The 10,948-nt window shown below is 51.2% G+C and overlaps 1 protein-coding gene across 1 annotated transcript in view; it reads right to left on the reverse strand.

The window, feature by feature from the left end:
* Positions 1-10,948, reverse strand: part of LOC109291105 (macrophage mannose receptor 1-like) — a 151,818-nt gene that overhangs the window by 131,798 nt on the left and 9,072 nt on the right. Inside the window, exon 3 of the mRNA XM_019507966.1 lies at positions 925-1,089. Within this exon, the coding sequence (XP_019363511.1) occupies positions 925-1,089 (165 nt within the window). The remainder of the gene's footprint in view (positions 1-924; positions 1,090-10,948) is intronic.

The following is a 10,948-nucleotide window of genomic DNA, read 5'->3' on the forward strand; positions in this document are numbered from 1 at the left end:
TCAGCAAACTAAAACTTCTTTGAGGAGTTTAAGTTTGCTGTCCCTACAGCCACGGAGCAAAGCACTGGGCTCTGCTTAGCTCAGGGGCTCTTCAGGAAGCCCTGCAGCAGCCTGGGAAATCAAGCTCCACCCAAGAAAAGTGGCGAGCCTGATTTTTACTTTTTCCCCCCCTGGAGCCTGCCTGCATGCATGAGCTGTGCAGTGGCCCAGTGCTTCCCCCAGGACCACCCGAGCTGGGTGCCTGCAGGTGGGTGCCACTTGGGGGGGGTGCCGCTGCTGCGGAGGGACGCACCAGCAGCCCCCCTCCCCCCCTACAGCCCAGGGACCACTCCACCCACAGACAGCTTGCTCTCCCCGCCACTGAAGAGACAGGTATGTCAATGTGTGTACAACATGGGATTTTAAAGGGCCCTAAACTGAAGCGGTGTTTTTAAAAACCAACCGCTTCAATTTAGGGCCCTCGTTTCATCTACACACGCCCTAAGTTATCAAATGAACCAGGTCCAGGCAAAAAGAAAATATAGCTCCTCTGAAAGACTTAAATGGAAATGTCATTGCTGATAAGCAAAAACAGCTTGAGCATCAGAATGAATAGTATGGAATTATATTCTGCAGTGAGGCTGAAATAAAAACTAAGTAAATTTAACAAAATTTTGAAAGAAGTATCATTTCTAAATGTTCAAACATTTCATTTAGAAGCTGTTGAAATGCACTGTTTAAGCTTTTTCAAAACTTTTCTGAATTCTTTTTGCTGAAAATAATTACTAAATTTGTTCCAAGTTCACAAATACCAGTGATCAGCATGAAATTGAATTTTTAGGTGCTTATGGTATTTACCAAATCCATCACCTCACCCTTGTTACCATACTACATCTACTGTTCCTAGAATGGAAGACAGGACTTTCAAATGGTTTGTTACTTTACCTCTCAGATACGTTTGTTCATGAATCTCTGTAACACTCAGCAATTCCGCATTCTGTTGCTGACAACTTTTTCTTGCCTGGTGCCAAGTTAGAGCTGATTGGGAGTTTATCTGATAATAGGTACCTGTAGAAGGATCTGTAGTCCAAAATCTGACAGTGTCTTTATCTATATGGAGAAGGATTTATGTTAACAATACTTATTCATTTGAATAATTATAGGACCTAGCTGATATTTTTCTAAGACAATTGTCATTTGCCTTACAAACACTTTAAAAGCTGACTTGTGAAGGATGACAGCAAGACCAGTCAACCAGCAACTACATAGAGCTATAGATAAAGAGCTGTATAAATATAGAGCTATATATATGTATAACACCCCCCACACACACACTGGGTTGTATATTGTGTTTTTGTGTGTGTGTTTTGATATGGGCAAGATGGCCTCAGTTGTTCTGGCCATGTGCTGAGCACATGGCAAGTGGGGCCTGTATCTGGGAAAAGTATGTAAAAAGCTATAGTTTCATTGGCCAGTGGAAGCAGAGGATTCTTCAAGCCAATTGGTTGGGAGAGAGACTGCAATGTGGTGCTCCCTGACTGGACAAGGCCAGCATGATGTCATACAAGGGATATAAGGGGAGCTAGGCTGGGTTGGAGAAGGAGAATCAGATCAGATTCAGGAAATTCCTTTATGCTGGCATCTCTCTCAGGACTTGGAGAAGTGGAGCTCAAAGAGAGAACCAATTTGAATCCCTAGCAGAGGGAGCAAGTTGCAAAGAGGAGACACATCATGGTAGAAAATACAATAATGGGAGGAAAAAGTGGGAAGAAACAAAAGCAATGATACAGGGTAAAGCCATGAAATTCCCCAGAAGTAAAAATAAAAGCCCCTTGGGTCTGTATACAGTCAAGAGTAAGTCAGTGATGAGATTTCAAGAGAAGAGTGACATAACCATGGAAAAGGAAGATTAATTTAGTGGCAATATCTTATGGAAACTGGAGGTCAGGGAGCTGGCCAGAGAGAATGAGCAGACACTACATATGTTTGAAAATACTGAATTGATTATTAAATTTAAGTCATATAAATGAACTACTTTAAGTTAAGTAAGCAAATATTACTTGGAACATAAGACTGGAAGGACCTGGGGTCACTGATTCCAGGCACCTCCCTAAACCACTACCTACTGCTCCAGAACTAGAAGGCTCTTTTTACAGTTAGAAACCATTTTTCCTCTTATTTACAGCCCATATATATTCATGGCCTGTTTATATCCATTTGTTCTTATGCTATTATTGTCTGTCAGCTTAAGTAGCTCTTCTCTTCCCTGATGCTTACTGCCTGGTGCATTTATTAATGCAGTCATAGTCCCTCTCAGGGTTCATTTTGCTTGTCCAGTTTCTCAGTCAACTGCAATAAAACACTGAAAATAATTTTTCAGGAATAAAAATGCCAAACTGCAGAATTATGGATCAGTGGGCACATCTACACATACATTTACTCCAGCCTAGATTTACTGTGCGGTAAGCTATTGTACAGTAAAGGTGTTTGGTTAGGTGCCTACCAGTGCAGGGACTACACAGAAAATTTGCTGCCAGATCCTTACAGTCCTGCAATGTGCTTTGTTCAAGCCCACTCTGCTTCCCTGCACTATGGCTGCCCCCAACCCCTGGCCCTGGCAGTGATAAACAGCATCCCAGGATCCTGCTGGCCACCTTGATCACCCTGCTGTCCCACTGCACTGACTGTTGCCTGGACCACAGCCTGCTCGTTCCACCTGGCTCCCCCACAACCAGCCACTGTTACACATATTCCCAATTGCTCAAATCACAAAGGAGACCTTATAAAGGGGAATAAGGCAAGGTACCACATTTATTGATTACATGAGTTGGACATATAGGTTCGGACACACCATTCATACAAACACACACAAATCATCATACACATCAGGCACACACATACACAAAACAACCATTTCATCCACACAGACACCAAATATAGTTACCAGCAATAGTTGCTCAATATCAGCCCAGGGTGGCCAACCCAGGCTTATTGAGTAGATGATGATGATTTAAAGATAGCAGATTTGAAGATAATAGCTGGAGCAGGGTGAACAGATGCATCTGTGCTCTGATGAAACAACAGTAGAGAAAGAGACTCACCCAATTTGGCATTTTCAAAGTGTTCTTTCATAGGGATTGACACCCTTTGTTTAGGGCTTTGGGAGTTTTCCATACCCAGCTTCTGTTTTTGCAGTTTTTCTTCTTTTGTCTTCAGCTTATCTTAGCCTTGGTGTGTTGTTGTTGCCCGTCTGGCAGGATGGATACATTCCTTCTCTTCGTTATCTTCTTTGTGTCCTAGTCTTAAAAGGGATTCTTCAGCTATTCATTAATTAGTTTACTGACTGGTAACTTACATTTGGCGCCTTGTTGCCTACATAAACAGTTAAATCTTGTTCCGTCTCTATGCCATTCTTTCACCATTCACCCTTTTACACACACTCATACATAAGGGCTATCTAGAGTTCATTAACTTATATCAAGCAGAAGGATATAAAATGGAGTTTTTAAGTTGCTTATAGGACAAGACTAACATGGTTATATTTCACTATTATTACACTCTATGTTAACATCAGCTACATTAGTTCAGTTCACGCTGCACCACCACCTGACCACTGCAACACACCATCCCAGTGCTGCAGGCACCATGCAGATGCTGCCACTAGGGATGCCAACAAGCGGCTCCATGAGGCCACTGCCAGGGCCACCATCACCCTTCTGGGCCTCCAGCCCTGCTGCCTCTGGGCCCACCACACCAGCCAGCACTGGTGGCAGCACCTTGTCCAGCAGAACTTGGATGGCAAACAGTGGGCGGATGCCTTCCAGCTCACCTGGGCCACCTTTGGGGACCTGCTCCAGTAGCTCCAGTCCCATCTGGAGTGCCAGGACACTGGCATGCACCCGGCCCTCCTTGCTGGCACCTGCCTGGCCTTGGCACTGCTGAAGCTTGCTACGCGTGCCAGCCTCCAGTATGTGGGCCACCTGTTGGGCATGAGCAAGGCCACCATGGGGGAGACTGCCCTGGAAGTGCATGGGGCCCTCCAGGACATGCTGGCAGACACTGTCCTCCATATCCATAACCCCCAGGCGGTGGTGGCAAGATTCCCCCTGTGTATCAGGGCCCTGGACAAGACCTACATACTGGTCACCTGCCCACCCCATGGAGACCACCTCTATTATAGGTGTAGGAGATTCCACTCTATGGTCCTGCAGGTTCTCATGGACCACCGCAGCATGTTCATGCATGTGAGCACTAGATAGACAGGCAGTATGCACAATGCCCACATCTTCAGGAACTCTGCCTTGGTGGGACTGGTGGAGAGCAAGCTGGGGTTGCTGGACCTGCAGCTGGGTGGCATCATGGTCCCACCTCTTCTCACTGGGGACCCTGCCTAGCTGCTCCTGCCCTGGCTGATGAGGGACTACATTGGCCACCTGGATCCTTGCCAAGCCCACTTTAATTGCTGCCTGGGCAAGTCCTGCCCACTGCTCAAGTGGCTTTGGCTGCCTCAAGGGCCACTGGTACTCCCCCACTTCCCACTTTGAGGTTTCCAAGGAGAACCTCCCCAGGTCATCATCACAGCCTGTGTGCTGCACAGTATCCTCCACCCACCAGACCCATACATCATCTTCCCACTGCTCAGCCACTGCCACCAGCTGCTGGAGGAGGGTCCTGTCCTGTGTGCATCTCTGGTGTAACTGGCACATCCAGAGGGCCCCAACGCTGGGTGGTGGTATCCCTGAACTGGCATCCCTGCTGATCCCTGTGACCTGTCCCTTACATCCAGATGCTGGATGTGCAGAGCCAGGAGACAGAACCCTTTTGTAAGAGTTTGTAACATTTCAGAAATAAGTTACTCTGCTTCAGAGGCCATGCACTGTCCAGCCTCAGATTGAGGGTTGTCTGTGCACGGGTGCCCAGGGACCATGGTAAGGTGACCAGGCAGAACCGGGCCCAGGCATCCACCAGCTGAGCAAAATCCTTGGATGCAGGTGTCATGGCGTACATAGTTTTTCTGGACTTTAGGAAGGCCTTTGACATGGTCTCTCCCCCTATCCTCATTAAAAAATTAGGCGACTGTGGTGTTGATGCCTACATAGTCAGATGGGTCACAAATTGGCTAAAGGGCCACACCCAGACAGTGGTGGTGGATGGGTCTTTTTTAACCTGGAGGGATGTGGGCAACGGGGTCCTCCAGGGCTCATTCCTCACGCCTGCACTGTTCAACATCTTCATCAGCAACTTGGACAAGGGGGTGAAAAGCACCTTCTTCAAATTCATGGATGACACTAAGATGTGGGGAGAAGTGAGCATGCTGGAGGAGAGGGACAGGCTGCAACTAGATCTGGACAGGTTACAGGAGTGGGTGGATGAGAACAGGATGGGTTTCAATACTGACAAGTACAGGGTACTGCACCTAGGGAGGAAGAACCAGCAGTATACCTACAGGCTGGGGAACTCCCTTCCCATCAGCACAGAGGCAGAAAATGATCTTGGAGTCATTATTGATTCCAAAATGAACATGGGCCGCCAGTGTGAGGATGCGGTCAGTAAGGCTAACCGCACCTTGTCATGCATCCACAGATGCATCACAAGCAGGTCCAAGGAGGTGATCCTCCCCCTCTATGCAACACTGGTCAGGCTGCAGTTGGAGTACTATGCCCAGTTCTAGGTGCCATACTTCAGGAGGGATGTGGCTAGCATTGAGAGGCTCCAGAGGAGGGCCATTTGCATGATCAGGGGTCAGCAAGGCAGGCCCTACAAGCGGAGGCTACAGGACCTGAACCTGTTCAGCCTCCACAAGAGAAGGCTGAGAGGGGATCTGGTGGCCATCTATAAACTGGCCAAGGGGGACCAGCAGGCATTGGGAGAGTCCCTGTTCCCCCAAGCAGTACTGGGAGTAACGAGGAATAATGGCCATAAATTGACTGAGAGTAGATTCAGGCTAGATATCAGGAGACACTACTTCACAGTCAGGGTGGCTAGGATCTGGAACCAACTTCCAAGGGAAGTGGTGCTCACTTCTAGCCTGGGGGTCTTCAAAAGGAGGCTGGATGATCACTTAGCCAGGGTTGTTTGACCCCAGCATTCTTTCCTGCCCATGGCAAGGGGTCAGACTTGATGAACTGCTCAGCTCCCTTCTGACCCTACCAACTATGAAACTATGAGCCTGTCATCTCCATGCACTCCCTTAGGGCCGGTGACCCACTGGGTGCTGGCTGCAGGCAGCCTGCCTCCCCGAGACTGTCCTCAGGGCAGGACAGGCCAGGATCCTGGCAGCAGCTGTTGCCATGGCACTAGACCCCACTCCTCCACTCTCCCCCCGCAGGCCCACCACTCTGTTGTGCAGCTGCCTAGCCCGTGGCACCCAGGCTCCTGGAAAACTGGGACAAGGAGCTGGCTGCACCCCCCACCCTCCCCACAGAGGGCTCTCTTGTGAGGTGCCCTGAGGCCAGCCCTCCACCGCTGTGCCCTGAGTGTGCCCCTGATGCACATGCTGTGGGTGGTGCATGATAAGCTGTTTGTGCAGGCTTAGGTGTGCCCAAGCCACTATACCTTGCTGATGATGATCCTCCTTGTGCCCCGGGTGCACTTGCACTCCTGGTTTGTGACCCTGAGCTATGATGATTTGGGGGCAAGCCTGGGATGCCCCACAAGCTCTGCCACTGCCTGGGGGACTACCTGTGGCAGTACTACATGTCCCTGTCCCCTGCTGCTGAGGAGGACATTGTTGCTGGCATCAGTGCATTCCTCAGTGTAAGAAGCTCATGCATGCCTACCTGCAGAAGCACAGGCTGCTCAAAGTTTTGCACTGTGTCCCACCTCTCTGCATGCTGGTGGTGAAGTGACCTGGGGCCAGGAGAGGGTGGGTGAGCCAGGCAGGGAGGATAAGTGGGGGAAGGGGCAGGGACTGGGACCAGGGGCAGGGGTGGAGGCTTGGAGAGCCATCCTCTTAATGTTACCATGTGTCCAGAGCTGGTGTGGCTGGGGGCTCAGTACAGTCCTCCCCATCAGCACTGGCATCTTATTGTGCCTTATGTCCTGGTCCCATGGTGCATGGTGTACAGGTGCCAAGCCAGGGTCCACCTCCGTGGAGGAGCTGCTGCTGCTGACAGCCAGCAGTGACATGGCCAACCATACTTCATGGTGGGGTCTGGGGCTACGCAGCTGCTGAGGCTGATGCTGGCCAGGGCTCCCCAAGCCACTGGTGAACTGAGCAGCTGGGGATTTGGGCAGAATAGGATGCTGAATGCCCAAGGATCCCTCCTCTGGTGATATGTCACTGGAAGGGTCAGGGTGGAGCAGCGGCTTGGGCAGCCTACCTGTGCTGGTAAAAACTGCACAGTTGCAGCCTAGGACCCGGGGCACCAAAATGTGGGTCAGCTGCCACAAAGGACATGGTCTTACAGGCCTGGCCAGACCAATGATTGTGATCAGTCATAGCCACCCACTGTGCCCTTAAGGCCTTGACCTTTATGTGGCACTGCTGTACCAACTGGGAGTGCGCGTGCTCCTGCGTCCCATCTGACAAGGCCTTATAAATGTAGATGTTCAAATGCCCGCCCTACTCAAATTGGTGCTGCACCTCTGCATTGCCCCAGAGCACCAACATCCTCCTGGCTCCAGTTAGGGCCCCAGGTAGAGGGCACATTTGTGCACACATGAGAGGTGCCAGGCCTGGATGGGGACCATTGTGGGTCCCACACTGGCTCTCTGGGCCCCTGTGTGGCTGTCCCATTGTTGTTGACCCTGGGCATCTGCCAGCAGCGTCCAGTGCGGGGCACAGCATGGGTCTAACAGCTGTGTGGAACAGACTATGCTCTGAAGCAGCTGCAGACACAGGGCAGTCTGCTGGGTCTGCAGCAAGGAAGTGGCCCTGGCCCTGCCACCAGAAACAGCCTGCAACCAGCCCTGGGGTGCTGATAGACTGGTCAGGGGCTGCAGCAACTTTCCTGCACCCACCTGACCTGACAGTAGTGCCCTGGTAGCTGCAAGGCAGTGCAGGGCCAAGCAACAGTGCATGACTTGAGACAGGCAGGCACACAGGACCTATATTGCCCTCAGGCTGATGTGATATGTGCTCCAGGGCACAAAATGGCTGCAGGTTCTTATAGTCTGAAGTCAGGGGCTGGCACAGGGGCAGCCTAGTCCTGCAGCAGGAGAAGCTCCTAGGTTGCAGCCCTGGGGCTGGCCTCAGGCTCACCCACGAATGGCAAGGCAGACCTGGCAGCCAGGTCGCAATTACACATGCGTTACTGAGCAGTTACTAATCACACTTCAATTTGCTACCTGCACTTACAGGTAGCAAATCTAATTGTGATTAGGGATTTTTCCTGCACAATAAGCATGTACACATGTAGACATGCACACTTACTGTGCAGTAAACCAGGCAACAACACAGTAACATGTCTCATGTAGATACACCCAGTAAGTCTCTATCCAGGAAACTGTAGAGGAAATTTGAACTGCATATTCCCTGGATGGAAAATCATATATTAGGAGGCAAAACAGTGCAGGTTTTATAATGTCATACCACTGGCAGCTTCAGATGTAGAGGGACTTCCATAGATTTCATAGACATTAGGGCTGGAAGGGACCTCAGAAGATCATCAGGTCCAGCCCCCTTCCCCGGGGGCAGGAAATCAGCTGGGGTCACAGGATCCCAGCAAGATAAATGTCCAAATGTTTCTTAAAGGAGTCCAGAGTAGGTGTTTGCACCACCACTGATGTCAGTCTGTTCCAAGCCTTGGGAACTTGGACAGTAAAGAAGTTCTCTTTATGTCCAGCCTGAAACAGTCTCGGAGGAGTTTGTGACCATTTGACTTTGTCATTCCTTGGGGCACTCTGGTGAACAGGCGTTCCCCCAAATTTTGATGCACACCCCTTATAACTTATAAGCAGCCACCAGGTGCCCCCTGAGCCTGCACTTTTCCAGGCTGAAAAGTCGCATGGCTCTCAGCCTCACATCATAAGACCTGTTCTGTCCTCTGATCATGTGCTCTCCTCTGGACTCTCTCAAGCTTCTCAACATCCTTTTTAAATTGTGAAGCCCAGAATTGGATGCAGTACTCCAGCTTCAGCCTCACCAAGACTGAGTACAATGGGAGGATGATATCCTGGTATTTGCTTGAGAAGCATCGATGGATGTAGGTCAGATAAATTTACATTGCATTTTCAGCAAAGAAGAAGTTCTGTGCTTTTCATTTCCCTCCTCTCAGTTGGAGATAGCATCCAGAGCCCCTTCCCCTGTGAGAATAGGTCCCAGCTGTTACACCTCTGCCCCAAGCAGTGAGGGGAGCAGCTGTAGGGCCCTTCTCATAGCTGCTTGGGCCCCAGGGGTGGGAGTCTGACCCCCCATAGCAACATTTTTGTAACAAGATGCTCCTTAAAATGGGGCAAAGATGGAAAACCTCAATATTGTTTTGGACATAAATACTGGCAGAAAAAATATATCTAACTGCAACAGTGAGAAAAGAATGGGCTGAAAGGGCAGCAGTAAGTATATGATGCCCAATGCTTCAGCTTCTAGTCAAGAAAGACAATTGACAATGGGTTAAACCTGGTGAAGCCAAAGTCCCTCCAGTCTCCCTGGGGAAGTACCCTGAGTTTGGCACAGTTTTTCTCCTTTCAAAAAAATTACGGGTATGGGGTGGCAATTATCTGCCATCCACCAATTCCACTGACATCACTATCATTTGTGATTTCATGTTTCCTATGCATCTCATGTTTCCTATGCTCCAGTGTAAGACGCACAGGTGTAAGCCCGCTGCACCCCCATGAGCCCAGCGACCCCAGCAGTGACCCCAGCAGTGACCCCAGGACCCCTGACAAGCCCTGGCCTGCCAGCAGGTAAGCAGGGGCCCATGGAGGGAGGGACCTAGTGAGCCAGGTTGGACCAAGGAGGGTCATGCCCCCCCGGCTCCTACTTCGCCCAGCCCCCCAGGGAGCCGCGCGACCGGAGCCTCGTGAACAGGCTGTGCAAACAGGCACACTCCTAAGCCTGGCATGAGAGTTAGCGTGGGAGTTCGCGCAGGAGGGCAAGCGAAAGGGCCCTAGGCCATGCCCGTGAGTCCCCCAGAGCAGACAGTCTCAACCGTAGCCAGTCCACCAGTGTTCTGCGGTCCCCCCTCCCCCCCCGGCATCTCAGAGACAGCCACCCAGATGGAGCCCATGGTTCCAGGCTCCACACAGATGGAGCCCCTGGCTTTCAGCTGCGGGGGCTGCCTGTCCCTTTTTCAGGCTCTGGGGCCCGGGAGCATGGCCACCTCCCCTTGTCCAGTCTGCTCCCTTTTTGGGGTCTCTGGAGCACAAGCTGGAGAAGCTCCAGGTCACAGTCCAGAGACTGCATGCCATCAGGGACTGTGAGCAGGAGATAGGCCTGGCAGTAGGAGTCTTTCTCCCCCGGGAGGCAGAGGGTAGACCACGCTCTTCCTCCAGGACAAGGGAAGACCCAGGGACCTCTCCTTCTGTCCAGCCATGGGGTTGGACCAAGGTGGTCAAGGGCCCCAAGGCCCGCTGCACCAAGGCCCCTGCCCTGCTGGAGCTTTGCAACAAGTATGAGCCTCTTGCAGCCCCAGCAGAGCCTGCTGAGTTGCCAGCTCCCGGAGGCAACGCAGAGGACACTGTAGCTACCGTCCCTGCTCTCCCCAAAACCAAACGCAAGGTGTTTGTCATGGAAGACTCCATCCTGAGGGGGACTGAGGGGGTAATCTGCCGCCCCGACCCCTTAGCCCAAGAAGTTTGCTGCTTCCCAGAGGCCCGCATCTATGATACTGCAGAGAAGATCCCTAAACTCCTCCAGCCCACAGACCACTATCCCATGCGCCTCATCCAAGTGGGTACCAATGACATGGCTCGGAGTGCTCCTAGCCGGGTCATGAGGTGCTTCAGAGATTTGGATGCAGGGCTAAAGGGTCTGGGGACACAAGTGGTGTTTTCTTCAATCCTCCCAGTCTCGGGCTATGGGCTG

The sequence above is a fragment of the Gavialis gangeticus genome, unplaced genomic scaffold (assembly GCF_001723915.1).
Source record: "Gavialis gangeticus isolate Ggan-Ray unplaced genomic scaffold, GavGan_comp1, whole genome shotgun sequence".
In the NCBI taxonomy this organism is placed as follows: Eukaryota; Metazoa; Chordata; order Crocodylia; family Gavialidae; genus Gavialis; species Gavialis gangeticus.